General features: G+C 37.7%; 1 protein-coding gene across 1 annotated transcript in view; it reads left to right on the top strand.

Annotated features, from left to right (window-relative positions):
• Positions 1–3,359: 3,359 nt before the first annotated feature.
• The window catches only part of bmp6 (bone morphogenetic protein 6), a 72,705-nt gene continuing 49,652 nt past the window's right edge, over positions 3,360–26,412 (top strand). The window contains exon 1 of the mRNA XM_067434301.1: positions 3,360–3,991. Coding sequence (XP_067290402.1) covers positions 3,616–3,991 — 376 coding nt within the window. The 5' untranslated portion in view covers positions 3,360–3,615. The remainder of the gene's footprint in view (positions 3,992–26,412) is intronic.

Below are 26,412 nucleotides of genomic sequence, written 5' to 3'. Positions count from 1 at the left end.
ACTTTGAGGACTAATATGCACTTTTTAGGTAAAAGGGTACTACACTGTACAAAAATGTTAAAAAAATAAGTTACCTGGTTGCCTTAAAATCTTGAGTTCATTGAAATTAAAATTTTGAGTTAATAAAATGACATTTTTTTGAGAATCGACAACCTTTATTAAAATATTATTAAAAGATTTTGTATTATTAAAAGTGTATTGGGTAATTGTGTGTGTGTGTGTGTGTGTGTGTGTGTGTGTGTGTGTGTGTGTGTGTGTGTGTGTGTGTGTGTGTGTGTGTGTGTGTGTGTGTGTGTGTGTGTGTGTGTGTGTGTGTGTGTGTGTGTGTGTGTGTGTGTGTGTGTGTGTGTGTGTGTGTGTGTGTGTGTGTTTTTATTTGTGATGACGCAGCCAAATTGTGCTATTTTCATGATTTATCAAATTTTTTATGTGGTTCAGATACAATAATATTTTGAGTTTATATTCATTAAACCAATTACCTTCATTGTATCAACTCAAATTTTTAATTTCAATAAACTCATTTATGTTTTACATTTTGGTTCCACTTTTGGTTCCAGTATGTATCTGTGAGGTACTAATATATGTTTCTTTCCAATAATAAACAGCTTACTTGATGTACTAATATACACTTATTTTGATATATGTACCTTTGAGGTACTAACATGTGCTCTTTAGGTACAAAGGTGTAGGATATAACAGGGCTAAAGGCTCCAGGAGGTAAAAGGCTCCTTTGATTTCATTTTCCCCTATTCAATTAGATGGCACAAAAACTTGCCTCACCACTTTCCAAAACATCTGCTACGATACGTGTGTACATTTGTCTGATCTAGACGCGATTTGAAGCAGCAGCACAAAGTTGATTCTGTGCTAATTTGATTTAATATTTTATGTTTTTAAAAATGTTGTAGATTTGTAGACAAAAATGTTTGTCTGTTTTGTTCAAGGTAATTAAAGCAAAAGTGTTCAAATAATGTAGGCCTAATGTAAAGCATGGAATGTAAAAGGCACCATATTTTTAATAAACGCCTGCTTACATTTCAATTTGACATATGTTAAGATTCAGATTGTAATTGTAATGTTAGGTGTCCACCTTAGAGATAAACACCACACTGTAAAAAATTATATGTTCAAAAAGTTATAACAACATATGTTTTTACATTGTTTTAACTCATCAAAATAAGTTAAGAAATGTTAAACTTCTTTTTATTAGTTATACAAGATGTAACTCATTTTTTAAGTCAGTTTAACATAATTTAAGTTGAAATAACTTAAACATCCAAGTCGATTGTACTGCAAAAGTTCCAAATTTGCCTTTTTTTACAGTGAAACTATCATATTTAAAAATGTGATATTAATCATATCATAAAATACAATATCATGTATTGTTACTAATGTAAATCATATTAAATTATTATGGGATCTCCTTTAGTGCTTTCAGAATCTTTACTTTTGTAAATTATTGTATTTCTATATTAACATATTTGAATGACAGTATATTGATTGATCAAAAATGTATTCTATATTTATCAAAATAAACATAAAACAGTTCAAACTGTTAAAACTTGAAAAAGTACTTAGCCGTTATCAAAAAACATTATTTTAGCGAATGTATTTGTATCAATATTGTGTGCCTTTAATTTGCCCCATTGCTGGTGAGCCTTGCCCCGTCTGTGGGGTAGAAGCCCCCCATACATTTTTTTTTTAGATTTTTTTAAACCACTTTTAGGATTTATGTTCACACAAAATATGTTGCTCCATAAATGTTTGATCCAAACATATATTTCTGTATATCATACATTACTGAAAAGCTTTTTTTTTTTTTTTTTTTAGTTTTTAAGGTGTGACTTTAGTCCCGTTTTACCCTACCCTTTAAAAGGATATCGCCCCAGTGACAGGTTTTGTACCTTTTTTTCTGAGATTGCACTATGACATTACATAGCCTAGTTCTTTAGCCACTTTAAAGAATATTAGTTTATATTAATTCCAAAAACAATCATGGCACTTGTAGGCTACAACCAACACATTGGTGCCATGTACAAAGAACATGATATTACCATGGTGCCATGTTCAAAAACATGGTAATCCCGATTGTGCTGAACTGTTTGGTGCTTATATTGGCTTGTTTTCGTCAGTGTCTTGCGGTAATTTTCTGTGTCGTTAGGGGTCATGCTTCGGCCATAAAATGGCTCGATTTACGTGGCGCAAGTTACAGGATTTTGTAGTAGGCTAACATTTATAGAAGAACTAATAAAAAATAATTACTTGGGTAATTACCTCAAGCCTCATTTGATTTATTGCATCCTCTCACAATATATGCGAATATAGGCTACTGGTCATAGGCTACCCAGTACCTGCACGCGTATTCTACTCTGAAAGCGCGCAAAACGTGACGCAAGAACGTTTCTAGGACTATAACGTTATAACTTAGTCAAACTGTCTTCATTATAACCAATATAAGGCGATACTGACAGTTACACATAGGAGGCGTTCTGTTGTACACATAATGCGCACTGGCTTAGTTTGCGTGGTTTTGTCACTATTTTAAGACGGCGACAAACTATCTTTTTTTTTCAAGATAGGGAGAGCGCGAAAAAACTGAAACGAACATTTTAACACGAACACGAAACGCAACTGCTGCACCAGACGTGAATAGCGCGAGTGATTTAAAGTTAAAGGAGTTTTCTGCATGGCGTCATGAATCTTGTAGTTTTGAGAAGCGTTAGGTCCGCGTCGCGTCGCTCGTATGCAGACAGACACCTGCCTTGATAGCTGATATTGTCATTCATATGTAAAAGAAGACACGTAGACGTGAAGCCTACGTAAAGACGAGTTTGAGGATGTTAAAACTGTCTTGTAAGCTCCACCTCTGGACGCGAGTAGCCTACTGGGGCGGGCTCGAGACGCGTCTACCTGCTTCAGCCCCGTTATTTAAAAGCCTCTGAGACAGACGCGCTGTCCACTCTACAAACATACTCTGAGGGGATTAGCCTACGGTTAAATCAAATAACTAAACAGAATAGTAATATCGTGGAAATAAAGTATTGGAAGTGACGGATAACTTTTTCTTTATTCTTTGTTTTGAATTATTCATATTTGAGGCGGCACAGTTTCCAACTGTCTTCTGCCAGCGACAGTAGCTATCACGCCGAAGAATTGATGGAGAATTTGCGAATTGAAAAAAATTCCTGGACAAAGTCTGCATTTGTTTTGCGCCGGATAATACAGTTTTAAAAAGACAGGCAGTGCGGGATAAAGCCTGATACCATTGGAGAAAAATAACTTTTTCTTCTTCTTTTTTTATTTTCTGTAGTTCTTCTTCTTCTTCTTCTTCTTCAAAAAAAAAAAAAACATCTCTGCACTGGTGCTTTAAGGAAGCACACTGATCGGAAGATCCTATAATGTAACATATGACATTTTAATCTACAGGGGATCATACAGGCAAAATGGTTCTTAATAAGATGAAGGTTCTTTTCTGAACCATTGAAGAGCATAGGTCCCTATGGCGTGAAACAGAAGAGAAGAGGACAGAACATTGTTTGCCAAGTGATTTTTTTATTTAGAAGTGATTATACCCTTATCATCATCATCATCATCATCATCAGACTGGATGTAAAGATGACAAGCGTCTGGTTTGCTCTTCTGGGCTTCTTGTGGGGCTTTTATTTAACAGGTAGTTCTGTACTGGACGGCTATGAGCTTCAGCCCAACTTCATACATCGGAGGTTACGGAATCAGGAGAAGAGAGAGATGCAGAAAGAGATTCTGTCCATACTAGGACTGAACCACAGACCCAGACCTCATCTAAACAGCGGCAAATATAATTCAGCACCCCTCTTCATGCTGGATCTGTACAACAGCATGTCCACTGGAGAGAAGAGCGACGTGGATCAGTACAGATCACTGTTCACCACCACACGACCCACTTTAGCTTCACTTCATGACACCGAGTTCCTGCACGACGCGGACATGGTCATGAGTTTTGTCAATTTGGGTAAGCTGAACTTTTACATGTCCAATTGACGCTAGTTTCCATTTTGTTCCATTTGTTAGAAGGACTACAAACCTAAACAGCATCTGCAATTACATTTTTACAGATTTTATATATATATATATATATATATATATATATATATATATATATATATATATATATATATATATATAAAACTGACTAAAATATTGTGCTGCGATGCCGTAATTTTAAGATACTTTTTAGCCAAACGTGTCACAAAGAGGTTTGTAAGATTTCAAATTATAGTCTAAAACAATAACTATATTGATTATTACATGAGCTACACCTTTAGTTATTCTGCTTGGACACCTGTGTTCATTTCAGGACCACTGACTTTATAAATCCACTAAAAATTGTCATTCATAATGGCTCAGAGAAAGTGTATTTAGTTTTTTCTAGTACAATGACATTCAGGCATGTGTGGGACTAAGTGAACAAAAATTTGTTTGTAAATATTTTGCATGCAAATACATTTTTAATGAATCTTATATAAATCCAAAAATGATAGAATCCCTCCTATTAGCATATTTAACACAGGTACAGGCCATCATTGCAAATCATTTATTATATTATGCCTCCTGGAGGAAAATGTTTTATTGTGTTCTGATTTTTCGGTGGCAGTGTTTACTGTGGCTTGCGGGATTAAGGCAGTTTATATTGTGTTATAGTTATGGTCAAGCATTTTGATATTTTGTTCACATACAGTGGTTAGTGGAGTATCTTGGAGTACAATCATCTGTATGAATCAGTAGTTTTTTTGTAAGGTTTTGAGAGATATCACCCTTCAACACTTTTTTTTTTAACCGACATCTATCAAGCTCATAGTGACCCTGAGCACAGTGTCAGACCACAAGTCTGTTTATGCTCAGGGTTTCTGTGTGGTTTGCTTCAGTAAACACAGACCTCATTAATGGAGGGAGTATTTGTGTCCAAGATTCACTTGTTTATGTGAACTTCCCTCTACAGGGGCCAGGAGTTGCCCAATTAAGTTAATTATAACAATAAAAAACTCTTCTGGCTCTGTGCACGGCAGCTATGGGCCAATTGTTGGGTCAGTTGCCAGAGATGGTTTTGTGTGAGTTGCGCCATTCTAAGTGTTGGCTGGGTTCATTTCAGAGCTCATTCTCTCTTTTATAAGACAACACATATGTGTTTTTCTTGATCTGGTAGCGGTTTTCTGCAGTCAGTTGGACACTTGATGGACATATGTCATTGATTGACATGTTGGCCACATTTTTAGTTCTGCTTGGAACTCGCAACTGACCACAGTGTGCTACAGGCTTGAAGCGGCTTTTCACATTTGCAGCGTGTTAATGGATATTTTCCATTAGTATTTTAATGTGGTTTTGTTATAGACTCTTGCGAGGTAAGTCATATTTGTTTTGGATGACTTGCCTATGATTCAAGTGCTATTTCTTCTCTGGTCATTTACTGCAGTCAACTGTCTAGAGCACCTATGACTAGTCTCTAAATATAGGAGGAAAAGGAAGCATTGGTATATATTGGCATAGAGAAACAGACCAGTGTTGCAACTCATCCAGAAATAGCCAGGCTTGTCACAAACATTTGGATGGTCAGTGCATCCTATGTGAATCATCTTTTGACTGTAGAAACAGCAGTGCAAATTTCCTTTTTATGGCGTGGCTTGATGAGTAGTCCAGACTTCTGCCTCAGTGTCATTATTAAATAAATATTCAACAACTTACTGTCATTCTGATTAAAAAAAAAGTCACTTCTGTGACAATTTACTTACCTTCATTGACTCCCAGTGTTCAGTGGAGCTCAATGTTAGACAGGATGTGTACATTCTTTTTATATACAATGAATGTCCTTGGGCTGTCAAGCTCCAAAAATTAGAAAAAAGCATCATAAATGCAGTCCATGTGACTCACGTGCTATATTGTTTTCTGAAGGTTTATTTATTTTAATTTTTGTTGATGCTTTACAATAGCTTTCTGTAAAGAACAGACCAAATTATGAAATTGTTATTCACTTAAAGCTACCCCTCCAATGTAGCTCAAACAAAACTCTAAAACTTGATTTTGCAAGTGAAAGTGTGCTATTTGAGAGCTGTGGCAGAAAGATTTTATGTTAAATTCTAGTCTATTTTTAACACAAACCTGTTGTATGAATTCAGAACACTTGGAGCGTCATACACAAGCTATACTTTTATGATACTTTTATGTTTAATTATGCTTTTTGTGCTTTTAGAAGCTTTGGAAATACACTTTAATAATCAAGTTAGTACTCTCCCTTGTGAAAAAGTTTTCACTTAATCATACTTTGAAAATAAGTACTTATTATATATATATATATATATATATATATATATATATATATATATATATATATATATATATATATATATATATATATATATGCTTATTTGCAATTGCACATTTGCAATGTAATGTTAAAAAGACATTACATGTTATTTAGTATGTTAGTCAACACATTAAACTAAGTGTAGGATACTTCTTTAAAGCACTACAAAAGATAAAACACAATGATATAAAAAATATGAATTAAAAGTCTATTCTACACTTAAAGGTACAGCATGTTGTATTTATGAGGCTCTATTGGCAGAAATGCAATATAATATACATAACTATGTTTTCAGTGGAGTATAAAGACCTTACATAATATCCATTTCTATTTCCTTACACCGCAGGTCCCCTTACAGTAAAATCACAATTTTGCAGTGTCATATATCTACAGTAGCTCTGAATGGACAAACTAGCGCTAGTCACTCTCCGCCGATGACATTTTTATACTTTGTCAGCCCCGTAGCTTTTTATGTTCTTGGAAAGGGAAGGGTGAGCAGTGGGCAATTGCAATTCACAACCAGACTGCTAGATGCTACTAAAATTCACACACTGCACCTTTAAGTGTCTTTTATTATCTGCAAGTACAGACTTTTAAAAATATACTTTTAAGATTTGAAGTGCACACTCAGTACAGCTAAGCATTTATTGTTTTAAGAGTTATTTACATGTATGTTTTTCATTTTATTTATTTTTTTAATTAATAATTTTTCTGGTTTCTATGTCACAAGAAAAACTTTGATTCTAACTGTCACATAATACACATAATATTCTGCAATATTATTGACTTGAATGCACTGACACTACTGAATTGAACTGAGCTGGATGATAACATCACTCAAGACTCCAGACTGTGACTAAAACGGTCGCATTTGCGAACAAAAATATAAATTTGTGAGTGTTATTTTTGTTGAGATCGCCATTGGCGACCATTCTTTGATGAGTAGCTCATCACATCTTTTGTTGTCTGTTGACATAATAAAATGAGAGACACACAGCAAAGTTACTGTGGAAAAAACCTCACTGAGTCTGAGCACCAAAATATGCACCAGAAATGGAAAATATGACGCTGACTGCTGTGCCAGCATGAGAGAGATCGAAAGCAACGGAGACGTGTCAATGAATGAACATCCCAGTACTCTAAAAGTGCAAGAAGGCAGTGTCTATTTCATGCACACAACGTGACTAAATTACAACCGATAAACATGAGAGCTAAGACTGTTATCTGAAGGAAAAATAAGATCACGGATAAGATAATATATAATATCTATCTACATAAGATATTGCTTTATAATTTAACATTTTTTCCTTAAAAAAAATATACACTAACTTAATAGAAATTATTCTGATAAGAATTTTCCAACATAATGATTGGAAATATTAATGTGTTCAAAAATGTTCTTCAGGTAATTTGCAGAATTGACCAAATTTAAAACAATAGGAAGGAAAGTCAAGTAGTATTTTAGTGAAGTAGTTTAACAGGACAAATCAAGTATTGGGTAGCCTATATGTGATGTGTAACGACTGTGAAGCACTCTATGGCTGTGTCTGAAAACCTACAGCTGACTCGTTAAAAGAAAGAAAGGTGATTTAAACAATTTTGCGTTTGGCATGGTTGTTGGTGCCGAACTGAGTATTTCACAATCTGTTCAGTTACTGGGATTTTCACGCACAACCATTACTATGGTTTACAAAGAATGGTGTGAAAAGGGAAAAACATCCAGTATGCAGCAGTCCTGTTGGTGAAAAAGCCTTGTTGATGCTAGAGGTCAGAGGAGAATGGGCCGACTGATTCAAGCTGATAGAAGAGCAGCTTTGACTGAAATAAACACTCGTTACAACCGAGGAATGCAGCAAAGGATTTGTGAAGACACAACACGCACAACTTTGAGGCGGATGGGTTACAACAGCAGAAGACCCCACTGAGTATCACTCATCTCCACTCTACAGGAATAGGAAAAAGAGGCTACAATTTGCACAAGCTCACCAAAATTGGACAGTTGAAGACTTGAAAAATGTTGCCTGGTCTGATGAGTCTCGATTTCTGTTGAGACATTCAGATGGTAGAGTTAGAATTTGGCATTAACAGAATGAGAACATGGACCCATCATGCCTTGTTACCACTGTGCAGGCTGGCGGTGATGTAATGGTACGGGGGATGTTTTCTTGGCCCACTTTAGGCCCCTTAGTGCCAATTGGGAATCGTTTAAATGCCACGGCCTACCTGAGCATTGTTTCTGACCATGTCCATCCCTTTATGACCACCATGTACCCATCCTCTGATGGCTACTTCCAGCAGGATAATGCACCATGTCACAAAGCTCAAATCATTTCAACTTGGTTTCTTGAATCTGACAATAAGTTCACTGTACTAAAATGGCCCCTAAAGTCACCAGATCTCAACCCAATAGAGCATCTTTGGGATGCGGTGGAACGGGAGCTTCATGCCCTGGATGTGCATCCCACAAATCTCCACCAACTGCAAGATGCTATCCTATCAATATGGGCCAACATTTCTAAAGAATGCTTTCAGCACCTTTTTGAATCAATGTCACGCAGAATTAAGGCAGTTCTGAAGGTGAAAGGGGGTCAAACACAGTATTAGTATGGTGTTCCAAATAATCCTTTAGGTGAGTGTATATGACAATAAAGGAATAAAGTTTATAAGCCTTACAGTGGAGAAAACTGTGAAAGTCGCTGTCTGTGTGTGTGTGTGTGTGTGTGTGTGTGTGTGTGTGTGTGTGTGTGTGTGTGTGTGTGTGTGTGTGTGTGTGTGTGTGTGTAGGGTTTTACTTAAACTGTTGTCTTCATGAGAAATAATGGAAAAAGGAAATTCAACACCGCCCATTTAATTGCACATGACATTTTTTATTGAGTTTATTCTTTTGTGGCTCTTGAAAAAAAAAATTTGGCGCCTAACTTTTTCCTTTATAGGAGCCAATAGATTATTAATTTATATTTTTGTCTGGAGCCCTGTCACTGTTTTCTATAGAGTTCATTTATGGCTGAATTTAACTCAATTCATAATTGATTAACTTTTTACAGTTATTGAACCAAACTGAATCAACACTGAACTGTAAAGACATTTTACTATTGTCTTTTTACAGCATAATGTTTGCATCATTGAATCATTATTTCCTAGTTTATCACTGTAAAGCCATCGCATGTATTTGTACGAGGTGGCTAATTGTTCTGACCTCACTCCTATGAATTAAGGGCAGACAATGCCTTATTTTATAATATTCTATACAGTGATGAAGTCTGTCAATCAGCACTGCATTATAATATACTTTATTATTATGAAAAAATACCCTAGAGCATGTCAGCAGGTTTAATCAAAGCGTTTCTATCTTCTGTTTATTTATCGTACGTTTCTTCTCAAGGGCGCCATCTGGCCTTCGGTATGAATAAAACTTTTGGGTAATAAATAAGAAGAAAAATAATACTTAATCAATTTTAAAACTTAATAAATTTAAAAAATAAAAAATTTATTGGACAATCCATGTTTTTCTTCAATGTACAGGACTTCTTTTCCCCACAGTGGATGCACAAGGGGTTCGTATTTCATATTAATAGTATTAGTATTATTATATTGTTATATTTATTCTGACATACTCTATTTTTAATTTGTAATTATGAAAATGTTATTGTAAAGGTAATTTTTTTTTTTTTTTTAAATATTCAGCAGTAATAAAATATACTGCTAAAAGTATATTTGCAAATATACTTTTAAAATATATAAAAATATATAAAGTATATTTGCGCTATATAAATAAATGTGACTTGACTTGCCATGGAAGCATATTACATGCAGGTACCCCATTGAAGTCAAACTTTGAGTTTGACATTATTGCGCTCGAGTGATCTTTGTGACAGATTCAGAAACATCTAATGCTCTTGATGTCAGTCCCAGTTTTTCTAGACCAGTCTTGCTTTGTTTACAGAAGGGTAGAGGATACCCTAAGCTTTTCTTGGCACAGAACATTTTGAGGAAACTCCCATCTCTTGTTTGCACTGGTAATATTGTGTGTTTGTCATAAGAGGGATCTTCCAGTAATCTAGGGAAAATCCATTGGGGAAAAAAGCATTTCTGTTTTCTCTTTTTTGGTCCATCATTGCTTTTTCCACCTGGATCTTTTGTGTTCACTCATATTTTCTCCTATGACTCTCATACAAACACATACGCATTTCAAACTCATTCTTTTCCACGGCACACATCTTAACTAGAGCCCAGCTGTCATTTCCCCACTTAGCAAAGTCAACAGCCACCCAGGAGAGCACAGGTAAGCTTCGCTTTAGGTCTGTAAAGTAGTAAAAGTGACCCACACATAGAGTTTTAGGGGGTTTCTTGGGAGCTTAACAGGGTTTAGACAATCCAGGTTTGTTATATCTGTATGAATCCTGCATTTCACAATGAGCTTTCATTTCACTCTTCCGCTCTTAATAATGTCTTTCAGCGTGCTGAGCTTTAAATCTGGGCTGAGCTGTTTGTTTTGCACTACAGTGTATTTCTAAACCCACATTTTATCACATAATTAGTTTGCCATAATCAATCAATGAAATCATTTGATGTTGGCAGCTTATGCACAACATGGATGACCCCTTCTGAAAGACTGCCTGTGGCTCACAGACACAGAAGGGCTGTATCACTTCTAGTCAGCATGCAGGCGTTAACATGGAAATTAAGGAAGGAATTTGAGTTATGCTTTAGCTCCTTAAAGAAGGAAAGGGATTTTCTCATGGGTGACTCAGCAGACTGATAAGAGCTGTTGAAAACACAGCGAATAAGACTAATGACCAGGCACAGATGAAATCTGCAGGCTTTTTGTTAGGGAAAATCGGCAGGTCTGTGGGATGGATTTAATGTGGTAAAATCTGTTATATGAAACTGAGACTACTGCACTTTCATTTGCATTTTTACATGCAGTCATTTAGCTAAAGCTTTCATCTAAAGTGACTCAAATATGGTAGCTTAGGATATTATCAGATTGCCAAGTCATCACGAAATTGAAAATGACCTGTTTACTTCCTCGTAGCATGTACATGGTCTTCATGTGCACAACTCATTGGTGAACGTAATTCTACCCATCAAAATATGATAACTTGTTTTGCCATTGTAAAACATTCTTAGCCTTCTAACATGTTCCTGTCCACCACCATTCAATCTATTCCCCATAGATCACATCTTTAATAGAAGTAAAATTGGTTGTGAGCAGTGTTTCAGCATCACATTGTTGACTTTAAAGCTGCATTATGGAAGATTTTTGTTTAAAATGAACAAAAAAGTAATTTATTAAGCAAGTGCTCGCAATCCTCCGGACTAATCTTTATGGTGAATATATATATATATATATATATATATATATATATATATATATATATATATATATATATATATATATATATATATATATACATTCAATGTATATAAAACATCTTACACACCATACAGACTGCTTGTTTAATTTGATAAATCAACATTATTGCTGTAATGTAGGCTAATGTGTAATTTTTGAGAAAACAGAATATCATTTTTTTTTTTTTTTTGAAGGTCTTGGACTTGTCTTGGTCTCGGCCACATTTGAACTCGGCCTTGTCTCGGTCTCGGGCTTAGAGGACTTGGGATTTTATATCAAGACCAGACAAGACCACAACTGCAAGGATATCACTAAATTACTGGTGCATTGTCTGATTTAACATCATAAACTTGATTTGATGTAAAACTTACTGTTTGAAATGCAATCAATAACTTCTTTGTAATGTGATTTATTTTGTTACTGTGCTGCTGGGTTCAAAAGCAATGCAACATTGTCTCAAAAATGCCCAAAACTTATATAAATTACCAAAAAATTCTGAAATTTAGTTTTATAGTTAGTATAGTATAGTTATAGTTTATATTTAGTTTTATATAACATAGAATATAATTAAGCAATATCACAAGAGCCAGAGAGCTGTTTTCATGAATATAAGTGTGATTGCAAATTATATCGACTCATACAAACGTTCAATAAACAAGAAGTTAATATTTGTCTTTGCTAATTCGGCAACATTTCATTAATAAATGAATCAGCTGCTTTGAACAAATCAGTTGAATAAATTATTTGTGTGAATGTTAAATAATCTTAATGTTTCAATGATAAATTAATCTTAACAATATTTATAAAGGTGTAATTGTACCAATTCAGATGCAACTTCTGTGCCATGAATTTTATTGTCAGAGGTTTGACTGGTATCAGAGCTATAGTGTCTTACTATTCTAATGACATATATTAACTGAATATAAGTAATTTCTCAGATAGTAGATATGGATCTTTTAGATTAATTTAAGGAGTGCTGGACTGGTCTTGGTTTTGGTCTTGACTCGTTCTCGCCCTGCCTTGGTCTTGTCTTGGTCTCAAACCCACAAAGTCTCGGTCTTGTCTTGGTCTCGGCACACGCTGGTCTTGGTCTTGACTTGGTTTCGGTTTAGGTGATCTTGACTACAACACTAGTGGTCACTTTAATAGTTGTGATGTCAGATGAAAATACATTTCATACACAGTTCTGATTCTGCCCACTATTTAGAGGTCTGAGACAAATTTAGCAAATCCAAAAAGATTCCTCTGATCCTAGGCTAAAATATTGCGTCTTTGATCTTTAGTTTGACATGTTCACCGCCAGCCGATTAATGATTAATAAATATAAATTAATGCTGCGATCAAATTTTACCTCTGACAAAATTTGGGCGGAGTCAGAAGATTTGCCGCACAATCCTGCAGTGTGACTTCTACGACGACCGTCAAATATCTCGGTTTTTCAAGACAAACTATGACCAAAACGAGAGCTAGAGATTTCTTTGGAGCCACCATTTCAGTCCCACATGTAGCATCCACATGCAGCTCACTGTCACCGAACGCGTCATTCATTGATGATATAAAACACTGGATGAGTTTTCTTGTGTGCGTCTGTTTTTAGCACGCCTTGATTATCGTACAGTCTGACATTAATGACAACTGAGATATTACAGTGTGACATGGCTTACATTGGGGATCATGTTCATACAGTCTGACAAGGAACATTCGCAAAGGATTTAAAAAAAATTGCACAGTGTACAGGACCCATAAGACAAACAGTTTTCTCCTTCAGAAAAACGTGACTTGATAAATGTGGGAATGTGCATTTTAAAGTAAATAGGGTCTATTTTGATTTCAGGTTGACATTAAGCAGTTTATTTATGCAGACCAAGAAGACTGTAGTTACAATACTTGTCTTTAAAACACACACACACACACAAGCAAAAGTAAGCATTTTGCAGAGACTTTGTCAGTCACATTAATTTCACTGGTTTCTTACTTTTGTTGAATTTTTTTTTTGTGTGAAAAAAAAAATGAAATTTCACAAGGAATTTGCGGTTCTTCTCTTTTAGCCTGGGGCCAGATCCCCTCGTTTGTGAACTAAATATTTTTGGACTGTGATTATCTGACAAAGAATGCAAGTTTTAATCTCAGTTAAACAGGCTCGCTGAAGTTGATGATCATGAGGTCAGGAGATAAGCTTCTTTCAGGGAACGTCCTGTTAGCTTCAGTCTTAGCTGTGAAGTCCAGATGCTATCTCTGCGTCTCACGCCATAGCTGTCAGACATGCCTCCACGGCCACCGGTTCCTGCGATCAGTCCTGAGGAATGTGCCGTTCTCTGCAGGTAGCTGCTGTCTTTGACAGAAGCATCTTGTGTTATCAGGGATCATACTGAATGAGGAATGAATCAGGATCTCAGAACAATCCAACTTGCCTTGCTGTAGCCTCTGGCTGTGAATCTGTCAGATAAGAGGGCGTTTGTTAAACCGATGGATAGGGATGTGAGAAGATACCACAGAACCAACATCTGATTTTTAGATAAATCACTTGTCGGATAAATCACATCCATTTAGCCATTTAAAAGTGTCACGCCAACATCCGAGGAGTTAACCACAGAATAAATAAGAGGTCACCCCCTGCTTATTCCTCCTAACCAAATGTGGTATTTTTCACATAAATTTAAACTAATAAATAAAGCATTATTAATTTATTACTGATCTGCTCGGATTGACAATATATGATAATTGAAATCAGCTGGATCACCGTTTTCACCAGAGTGGCTGTACAGCCAAATCAAATTATGTTGCATTGTTTTCCTGTTAACACTGTGAAGCTGCTTTAAAACAACTGGCATTGTAAAAAGGTGTAATATAAATAAAGGTGACTTGACTATGGCGTGCCGATGGCCTGACGTCAAGCACTTTTAAAGCCAAGGCTTGAGCCAAGTCTGTGCTTGAAAGTGAAATGCTTATGAACAAAGTCACAATTGTCTGGACAGCAGAGTTTGACCTCCCTGCCAATCCTCCCGGGTTAACCTTTGACCCCAGATGAGGTCACAGCTGAGCTGTCACCACTGGGTTCCGACCTACATGTATGCAACATTTGTTACCATATGATGTTATGCAATAGAAATATATTAGTCAGAGTATACGCCATAATTAATTTAAAGCAAATGGAAACTAAACAGAAACTAAGACTTCCTGTTACATACATATATAATGCTATGGATCCATTTTACATGCTCTTGAAAAAGGTTAAAGACTGGCTCTGGAATTGATATAGGAAAAAAGCAGGGGAAAACGCCAAAATTACTGTATCACTGTGTAGAGGAAGCCTCTGGAGCTGAAACATGCTGTAAGCGGCGGAGCAATCACAACAGACTGGGCCATCTGACCAGTCAGTAGACTTGTGGAAACGAGGGGCTTAGAAAGACTGACTCTGCGTCTGAAATCGTGTACTATGTAAGTAGGTATTACATATGAAATTGAACTTACTTCGCAACCGTTAAAGAGGTATGTAGTATGAATGCGTAGTAGGTATGTAATCCGCATGTACTACTTCCGCCATGTTGTCATTATCATGTGACCTAACAATCGAAATTGTGTTGTTTCACCTTTATTCATAAATACTCTACCATGGCCTCATGGGATAGTAAAGTGTCCATCATATGCACACTTCAGAATCCCGTTGGAAGTAGTAGGTACTTTTCGCCTACTGGTTTTCCGATACTATGAATTTTTACATACTACTATGTTGGCGTACTGTTTTGTGCATATTATATAGTAAGGAAGTATTTCGATTTTCGAGCTAACTGTTTTCAGACTCTTTGAGAAATGAAAAGATGTGCAAATGTGTTTTTTGACCTTGGATGCATGTACTATTGTAGGAGACCTCCAAAGAAGGAAAACCATTAAAATTGTATACTAGGGGCGTTTATAAATTATTTAGTTCTTTGTATTTTTAAACAAATCAACCAAATTCTGGAAGAAACTGATCCCTCACTGACATTATAAACACACTCTCCACCCATGGCGGAATGTCACCCAGTGCCCTCCACAAGTGAATAGGAAATGCGTGAGCTCTCTAGATTTATGGCTCCAAGGCTTTCTTTAGGCAGCAATGATTGTGTGTTTATTTAATGGTTAGTAGTACAATAAAGTGTCTCATGGTGTGCTCAATCAGTCATCTAAAGAGGTTACATTTTCATAACTTTTAATAACAATCAGAGAGCACAAAAATAAACAAAAAAGCATTTTAAGTGTGTATGCGTACAGTTAGCCGTTGAATTAACACAACTGTTAACACAGTTGAATTCATAGACTTTTAAAAATTACTTTATTTGATAGCTATAGTGAGAACAAAGGCTATCGACTCGACTCAAAATTCATAGCGCATGTACGTGCTGCATATACAATTACCTAACGTGCAAGCTTTAACAACAATGGCTACGTGGAAGATATAATGTGTGAGGAGGCTAGATTAAAGGAAACACATTTGTACAACTCTAGCATAAAATATTTAAAATATTACTAATGCTGAGAGATTGCCCTGTCTTGTAGTCCAGGAGGAGTAATGCAAGTTGGCGTAATGTGTGTATGTTGACAACCTGTGTATGTGAACACACCAGATAGCGTATATTTTGAAAGATCTTTGTAAAAAAACAAAGTATACTTTTGGCTTTGAAATATTGGGCTATGTACATTAATGAAGAAATTGTTAATTAATAGTATTTGCTTCTGTTGAAGCTATCAGTACACATTATTTCAACGTTTTAAAATTGTGTTTTTACAGTGTAATTTGCTATACAAAAACCCACCAATAAAAGGAGTTGAAACCAGCAAAACATGCCAAAATATCTACTTAGCTCCGCCCACTTCCACAAAGCACCGCAAATTATGTAATTAATTTGATCTCCCTACATTACATTAAATATTATTGCATATATATATATATATATATATATATATATATATATATATATATATATATATATATATATATATATATATATATATATATATATATATGCAATAAACTTGAAATATATTGTTTTTAGATGTATAATCAAAATTTAGCTGGGAGGCTAAAATTTAGTTTTGATGAATGAAAGGGTTCATTGACGTTGAGATGGATTACACTTAGAATCTGTCCTACCTAGAGTTTCCTGGAGGAAGAACTCTATGGAGGTGGATGTCAGAGGTACATAGCGACAAAGAGAGAAAGAGACTTGGCTGTTGTACTTTCTGCTCTGGAATGCAAGCCACCGAAATTTTGACTTCTCCTTTGGAAACAGCTGCGTTTCCTTTTTCAAAGATATTTTTTCCTTATTTATCATATCCCTTAGGGGAGATCCATCTATGCTGTCTGACACAGACTTCCTCCTCTAAATCTGTGTCTCTGGCCAGCCCTGAGCTCACACACACCTGCTGCAGCACACACAGATGGCTCTAACAGGTCTCTCTGCTTGGCATGCTCACACATACACACAGGTAGCCACAGTTGTAGGAGACACTCCACACAATACACACCACAGGTATATCTCATCTGTACCAAGTATGCATAAAATTAGGCATTCCAACTAACTGATGGGGAAAATCACCACATAGGGTGCCAAATTGGCCAGAAACATCCCTGAGGTTACTGTGGGTTGGATTGGTTTCAGTAATTGAGAAACTGTAATTTTATCAAGAAATAATTAAATTGTTATCGTACAATAAAATTGCTAATTTCATATAAGGTTTTTGTCATATTGCTTATGCCTACTTTCAGTAAATAAATTAAATGTTAGAACATGTTTAGAAAAGGTGTGCGCTTACTTTTACATGTAATACTGGTCCTCTCATTCTCCACTGTCGTCACTCCTTTTTATCCTTCCGGAGCTCCTATGTCAGACTTGAGAGGGGTGCGGTGTGCAGGTGACGCACATTAGCACTCATGCCACTGGCCTTACTCTGTTCCCACGGCTCTCAGCCTCGCCCTGCTTGCCACATACCCTCATCGCCCTTCGCAGGCCTGGGGGCACACATTGTGCTCTACTCTCTCACGCAGGCTGCAGAAACTGGGGGTATAGTCAGATGAGGTGAGAGAAAAGGAGATGGAAGAATGAGGGAGAGAGAGAAAAAAATCTTGGACTGGTTCTCAAAACACAATGCCAGGCAGTGGTGCAGGATACGCCTCGGTGGATGACACTCTAACTCCTCTGACAACTGGTGGACGGCGGTGGATCTTTTCGCTTTAGGCAGCCAGCAGTGGAGTCCCCCATTCTCTGCTCTGGAAGCAGGCTCCAGCCTGCACCAAATGGCAGCGACTCCACTGCTCCCTCTTGGTCGGCAGTCGCCCCTCCAGAACCCAAGCGGACAGTTAGCGAGTTTATCCATTAGAGTTAGCGAGTTTATCTATTAGAGTTAACCCCGGCAAGCCACTCCAGCCCACTGCCTCGTATGTCAATGGCGGCAGACTCTGCTCAGCTTGATGGCAAAGTGGATTTCCTGTTCTATGACAGTGTGTCACTCCTTCCTCTCAGGTTTAGACACTGATATAACAATGTCTAATGTTCAGGGAAGAAGGCGGGACTCGGTGAGCACTCAATGTAAAGTTTTAATTATTAATCACTCACAGATGACTGACTAATATAAACCTAATAAATAAACAACATAAAATCCAGGCCTGGTCCTCTCTCATCCTTTACTGTTGTCACCGCTCCTTGCAGAGTTCCTCTTTGAGACCAGTGTGGTCTTGAGTGTGACCAGTGTGGCTCACTCCGTTCCCGTGGCTCCCTCCGTTCCCATGGCTCTCGGCCCCGCCCTGCTTGCCACATACCCTCATCACCCTTTGCAGGCCTGGGGGCACACAAAGCGCTCTACTCCCTCACGCAGGCTGCAGAAACTGGGGGTATAGACAGATGAGGTGAGATAAAAGGAGATGGAAGAATGAGGAGGGAGCGAGAGAAAAAATCTTGGTCTGGTTCTCAAAACACAATGCAAGGCAGTGGTGCAGGATACCCCTCAGTGAATGACCCATAACTCCTCTGACAACTGGTGAAAGAGCGATGGATCTTCTTACTTTGGGCGGCAGGCAGCGAGTCCCCCGTTCTCTGCTCTGGAAGCAGGCGCCAGTCTGCGGCAAATGGCAGCGACTCCACTGTTCTCTCTCTTCTCTCTCGACCAGTGTGGCGCACTCCGTTCCTGCGGTTCACTCTGTTTCCACTGCTCTCTGCCGCGCCCTGCTTGCCTCAGACTTGTAGAAGCAAGTCTATGACTTGCTCTAACATGGCAGTTTGGCTACAATAAGCTTTTTTTACAGTTCGACCCATAATTGCAACAAAAAAGGGTATCACAAAAAAGATACGTTTGCATAATTTGTATTTATTTCAGGGTTCTAATAGCCTGACAAGCCAGACCCACATCAAGATGTTTGGTCTGGAAACTCACCATAGACAGGGCTCAATCCGAGGGGCGGGATAAACGGTTGTCTTTCAAACTCCCTCTGCACGCGATAGGATAGCGCTACACCAACCAGAGCAACGAAGGTGAAACAGAGCTTGTTGAGAGATTAAACATTCACCGTATCCGTTCAGCAAAACTCCGAACACATCTTCCCTTTTTAAGAATGACTTCAGTGCCGTTCTTTGTTCTTTTCTCAGAGAAAAGCTTAACTCCAAGTCTTCCAGAATCGCAGTCAAAGCTGATTCGAAAGACCGCCGCCGTTTGCCAGTTTCTGTGTTTACTAGAAGCACGCAAACGCAACTCGGCCGTCGTCATTATGGCCCCGCCCACCGACTCTATACACGATGTGGTTGGCCCGTCCAGAGTGAGGGGAATACAGCTCAGAAGGGTATTGAGAGTTCCTAGACGACACTTGCGGGCAGATTAAACTTGCTGCCGCTAGGCTGCGTCTAGATTTCTAGGCTAGGGTCCTAAGGGAAACATAATGAAATGAAGGATAAAGAAAAAACTCACACACGACCGGTAGACAGGATAAACAAAAATCTCATGATGGTGGTATTCTAATCCAAGGGCACCTGCCTGCCACATGCCCATTCCTGCAAAATAGAAAAGAACAAAGAGCATCGAACATCCCTACACCACCACCAGTTATTAAGCAGGCACTTAAATACCCACAGCCCATCCAGACCAGGAGTTCACAATATCACAATCACTGATGGACAGTGGTAGATATATATATATATATATATATATATATATATATATATATATATATATATATATATATATATATATATATATATATATATATATATTTTTTTTTTTTTTATTATATTATTATTATAATTATTATTATTATTATTTTACCTTTATTTATCCAGGTAAACTGATTGAGAACCACTTCTCATTTACAAAAAATGGCCTGGCAAATAACTGACAGAAAGCAAAACAAAACCAAAAGAAAATAACACAGTAAGACCGGAGCAAGCTTTTTCAAAGTAGTGCAAAGAAAGAATGAAATTAGCAACAAAAGAAGTATTGCATTATTACATCCATTGTAGCTACCACGGTACCACAAACACCACACGCGGTTTTCATCCAGAAAATGTAAAAATCTAGTTTAATTTGTATTTATTTTACTTTTATGAAATCCAAACCTGTGGTTGAAATGATTTTAGCTCTATAATTATGAAAATAAATCTCCAATTGAATGTCTAATTGTAATAAAACAATTTATATTTATACAGTAGCCTATTCTTCTCAAGATAAGAAAAAAAGGTAATGGATAACGATACAACTATTCTCCAATTTGTATGTAATTCTCTTAAATAGTTCCTTAATTATCCCCATTTCTTCACAACTGGCTGTCTAAAACTAAAAATTGGACTGGAATATTGTTTATGTTTGGATAACATTATTTATCTCTAAGAAAGTAAGTCCAAGCATCTTTGTTGTGTCATTCTTAGACTGTAAGTGTGTTGAGGCCTGTGCTCTAGTAACGCTATTCGGATATCTCCTTTTGTGAGGTTGCCAAAGCACAGAGTACCATTAGTCTATCCCAAAATGTTTTGTCAGCTGGTCTCATGGATTATGCCTTTATTAATGTTTCTATATGCCGAAAAGAAGGAAAGAATGGGACTGTTTATTTTCCAGACCATTTCCTCCATTTTATGGAATTTCCTCATACAAAAAAAGACATTATAACATTTGTTGACAGGTCGTTGGCTTGTGTCGACCTTCAAGTGAAAATGGATTTGTTTTACGCCTGCTAAAGACAGAACAGCTTAGTCTTGTAATGTCTGTTAGCCTGTTGCCCCACACATATGCAGAGCATAAAGTAAACAGTTCTCCTACACAAAGCAAGTTAACCTGACTTTGTGCTTGAACTGTTGAACAGTGTCTCTCGCACACACACACACACACATGCGCGCGCACGCACTTAGACTCAAGCATGCACGCACACACACACAATTCTTCTCTGTTCTGTATAATTCTCCTACTGACACACAGGTATGGCCATCTGACTGAGGCCATTCACTATGGAGACGATCCGCATGTCTTATGCCTCACAGTGTCTTGAGAGATCTTTTAACAGTCATAATTATCACAAATTACTGCTGTTCTCTAAATACCCTGCAATGCAGACAGATTTAATTTCTTCCTGCATGAAACTTTAGAGCAGTCCAATGAAGATTTGGTCCAACAAACTATAAAAATGCATTTTCCTTAAGGTCACTACCACAAAATAAAACTGACAGGGTGATTTAATGCAAAATAAACCTGACAGTCCCTGACGTGAAGCAGAGAAAACATTACAAGGCAACTTGCCAAATAAAAAAATGGACCTGAAATATTTATTTGAGTGTAAATTATTTTATTATGTGTGAATAAAGAGAGTGTGAAGTGATATAAGAGACATGAAACTAGCACAGCTATACTGGAATTCACTTGCTTGGGACAACAGTGATTTACCAATCAAGTATTTCTGAGAGCCGTTTTATGATCTTAATTAACTATGATCAGTTAGTGGAGGCCAATTTGCAATATATGCAAAATATTTATAACATTCCTTTTTGTTCCTTCATAAACCGTTTATAGAAACTTGCTGTGTTTCATCATGAGGTTTTTCTTAATGAAAGGACATTATTACTTTTAACATAAAATATAGTTCATTTTATAACTAAAATGTGTGAGTGAGTGCAATCTTTTTCCTAGTGCTCAGATCACCCAGTGGATCTTTATGACCATCTCATCTATGGTTTGCCATAAACTACTGCACCTCTTGCTGACCTCTGCTCAGGGCTCCTACTCCTGTAGTGGCGCCTTTGATGCTTTGCGTGGGTCAGAGACCTAGATCAGAGTTGTAGGAAATGCCCAGGGAATGCTGTGTCAAACCCCTGCCATCTCCCAGCTGCCCGAATACAAAAACTCATGACCAGCAGCCTTAATTTACCTACATGCAGTTACTATATTTCAAAACAGTCACCGTGATTTCACCAATAATACATGTTCCTGGATCAACATATTTTGTTGATTTTTGGAACAACATTCCTGTCCAAAAATGTAGTCCTATCCAGGACCCTATCCCTATATTTAACCTTATCCAAAACATATCCCTAACATCAGAGGTAAATGATTGGTGAATAACACTGACGTTGAAGCACCTAACCTTATTAGCTTAAACTTGACAAGCACTGTATTTGAATGTTGTTCCAGGATTAACCAAGATGTTGATCGAGGAACATGTTGTACTTGGTAAAATCATGTTCACCAAAAGGACTATTGGAATTTTATTAACCAAGCATTCGTTTCGCAAAATCATCACTAGCAAACTATGGTTGCAAATGCATCATTAGCATCATGGTTCAACGGTGTTTGGCTCTTGAAACCATATTTCCTACAAACACTCATAAACCAGACATTTGATCATTTGATTGACTCATGTGATCTATGGCTATTTTCTATCCGGATTTTAGCCTTTTGATTGGAACACTTTGTTTTAAGGGGGCATGTCTGCTGTAAGACTTCAGTGTAAATGCCCACTGCTGTGATTGGATATTAAATAATATCCTGTCTTTTGTTAAAATTATAATTTTAACAAAAAGGTCCAAAGAAAGACTTTGCCACATTCGTAGAGTGGATACTGGTAAATAACCACTCACCACTTACCATCGGCCCCGCTGAGAAGGAATGCATTGAGAAAGACCCACTTCACCACTGCCAGAGACCAGCCAACCACCACTAGCGACTGACGCAACAGAGAAGTTGCACGAGCCCACCGCAGACTGTGGGGAAGCCGACAACGGCGTACATCGCTGAGGGACTCATTGTGGAGTTCGAGGGCTGGGAGGAAAGCCCCGCCCACAACACCTTCATGGTGGATGAGCTGCAAGAAGTCGCTAGCAGTTACACAGAAGAACTGAGGAAGGTTTGTGAGGTGGATTTAATTGACTTTTTTGGGGAGGTTTTCCCTGTGCCCCTGTATCTTCCAGTGTTCTCTTAGTCTCCAGCATCCCTAGAGTCTCCTGAGGTTCAAGAATTGCCACCCAGCCTCCCTCTCCCACCTCCTCAGTTAGTCCATTTCTCAGAGCTTCCTTCGCTGCTGCCCTTCCAGCCCTCTGCGCCATCCACATGCTGTGCGGAGACCCCGAGTGACTTCTGGCTACCAGCTCTGTCCAGCACTGAGGTTTCCCCGTCTCCGCCTTCAGCTTCTGTGCCCCCTGCTCCGCCTTGGCCCGTCGACTCTTGGGCACCCCTTTGGCTCCTTCCTCCCTCGGCTCCACCGGAAACCATCGGCCATACGGCTTCTCCGGGCTCCCCCGTCTCTCCGGCTCCGCCTTGGTCAGTCGTTGTCCTGCCTACGCCTGCGGCCTCGTCTGGCTCCGTCCGACTCTTCAGCTCCGCCTTTGTCCTCGGCCCCTCCGGATCAGCCGCTGCCCTGTGGTTCACCGGTTCCACCTCGGGTGCTCGTCGCTGCGGTGTCACCTCGGTCTCCAGGACCATAGTCTTCGCGGAGGCTCTGAGGCTCTATCTGAGCCTCAGTGTTTGTTGGTTCTCGTTTGAATGTAGATGTGTATTGTGTGTTCCTGAGTTTTCTAATTATATACCTGTTCTCCTTCGTCTCCGTGTGCTTATCTACTACACACATCTGTATCAATTTACAGCAACAATTTGACAGTTTGATGGCCATGTCGCACTGGAGACTTGGAAGTAAACGCCCACAGCTAGGATTGGATAAGATTTGCATATTTAATGAGCTTCAGCTCCTGTGAAGTTCAGTTCACATGAGGGAGGGTTTTTTTTTTAAAGCGGCAACCGAAATGAGTCTCTCGACCACAGGCCTCGTAAACGTCTTTATCAAACAAACACAATGATGAACTCTCATCCACCCACGATTGATTGGAATATTATTTTTGTATTATTTGGCCCATCCAATCGGTGGATAAAAGCTACATAAAAATGTAGGTGGAGATACGGTTTGTTGAGCCTATGTTAAAAATGTTAGAACTTCCCATCCCAAAAATCACCAGAACTGATTTACTGGTAGTTCTCAACAGCTCCTGTTCACACATGATTTTTTAAATGGTAAAAAGACAAACATTTTATCAAATGGCTGTATGTGTAAAGGTCTGTCTGTTTATGAAAATGACACAACATAAATCCACTTTGGTGGACTTAAGTCTTCCAAAACAAGAGACCCATACATATGAAAGAAAAACAAGAACATTTAACATCACTGAGATTTATAACTCCGAAGACCTTATTAGTATTTAATTCATGAGACACGATATGAGCCAATATATGTTTAATTTTCTGTTGCTAAACAACTCATTAAATTGTAGCACAGCATTTCATATTGCATGGTGACACAACACAGTGTTAACTCTGTTCTGGAGTAGGCTTTATAACCCAGGGTTATAAACAGTTTGGTTAAGAGTTTTGGTGGGTTTGGTTAAGCGTTATGAAGTGCCATTCACTTTTGTAAAGTGTCAAAAACAAGTGCAGTCGTACAGATGACAAGCAAGTCGCAGTAGCTTTTCATTACAGAAGTTGAAACAATTAGATTGTGGGGGAAGAGAATGTGAACGGGGATTCTGAAGATAATTACATAAACACAGATGGATTCTTCACATGCCTGGCTTCACAGCACATTTTTATTGGTTAAACTGAAGGAGACAGCTTTCAAATCATCTGCGTCTGAATGTTTCATGTGCTGCAAAGACGCAGGAAATAATTGCAGGCTTTGTGTACACTTAACTTTTTTTTTTCACAAATTTGTGGTGACCGATTTTGGATTGGACAGAATAATTAAAAAGCTTTAGATATAAATCATGCCTTAATCCTTAACAGAAACGTGTTGGTAGTGACTTGTTTTGCACCAAAGTACTGCATGTATAAAGTGGGAGCTTATACATTGAAAGGGTACATTAGTTTATTGTATACATTGACATTTGTTAAAGATCAGCATGATTAGTTTCAGTGATAATGTGGCTTAACATCTGTATTACCATCAGTATACATTTTATAGTAATAAACTTTAATGGGTAATTTACAACAAGAACTCATTTCTCTCTCTCCACAAGTTCGTATAGACTACATTATATAATTTTAAAAAAACATAGAACTGTTAAAATACCTGTTCAGTAATGCTTGTAACATTGTCACTGTGTTTTTATGTAAAATTCTGGCCACCTGAGATACCGGTTTGAGAAATGTGTTTAAATTGTTTAACCAGCTTTAAATTAAACATACACTGTCAAATTTTCTATATTATCTCCTGGATACTTCAAAGAGCAAAAACTCTGGAATATAGGTCAAGTCATGTGTAGGATTGACATCAGTGTAGCGCCCCCTTTGGTCTTGGAGGAATTGAATTGTTGTTGTTTTTCTTAGTGGTTGTGGGCAGGGAGGAAAAAGTAAAGATGTGGTGAGTGAATCAAATGCAAATGACCACCGGACTACTTCAGAGGATGTGATGGAAAACATTTAAAGTGCGACTCGCATGTGACCACGGACCACACTGAAGCTTGACTGCCCAGTCCATGCAGCTCTATGCCACAGTGATTGGCAAAAGAAGGAAAACATTTCTATACGTCTCTCTCTTTTCAGGTGTCTGTTTCTCTGTCTCACGTCTGCATGTTTTGAAGTTTTTTCCATAGCTTCTCTGTAGGTCACAGCCCACTCATTTTTGTCCTGTGTGGGCTAATGACAATAGCACAGAAGGAAAGAAACAGATGTTATACAGGTGGAAATGGAGAATCAACCCTAATTAGAATATCACAGAGCTTTATCCCAGACCCTTTATCAACTTATCCATTTTACACTGTAATAAATGTTAATACCTTTAACAAAGGACACATGAATGCATTTTTAACAATTCAAATTTGTAATTCAATTTATTCAACTTTAATTATGTACTGTGATTGGCATGTTTTATATTATGTTTGTTCAATTCAACTGCTCACTGCTCACTCAATGCTTACCACCATAAAGGGAACTAGCTAGAAGTTTCAGGTTGGTTCAACAATACTAGGATTGTCATTAGTGATACCGCTGCACAGGTGATGGTGTATTAATTATTATATTTAATTTACACAAACAACCAATCCTTTTTTAACATGCAGAAAGTAATTGGAGTAACCTGTGTTTCCTATGTTGGTAATGACAGACTTAGTTGGCTAACAATGCTTTTGGAAAATGCACCTCTGTTTGGTTAAGGGTGATTGTATTATTTTAGCATTTTTGTGTTATGGTGTTTTACTTTGGTGTGGGTTTCCAAGTTAAAGCCATTCAATTT

Source organism: Pseudorasbora parva, chromosome 24 (genome assembly GCF_024679245.1).
Source record: "Pseudorasbora parva isolate DD20220531a chromosome 24, ASM2467924v1, whole genome shotgun sequence".
NCBI classification, from domain to species: Eukaryota; Metazoa; Chordata; class Actinopteri; order Cypriniformes; family Gobionidae; genus Pseudorasbora; species Pseudorasbora parva.
Note: the sequence above shows the minus strand (reverse complement) of the source record. Positions and strands in the feature narration are given on the sequence as shown.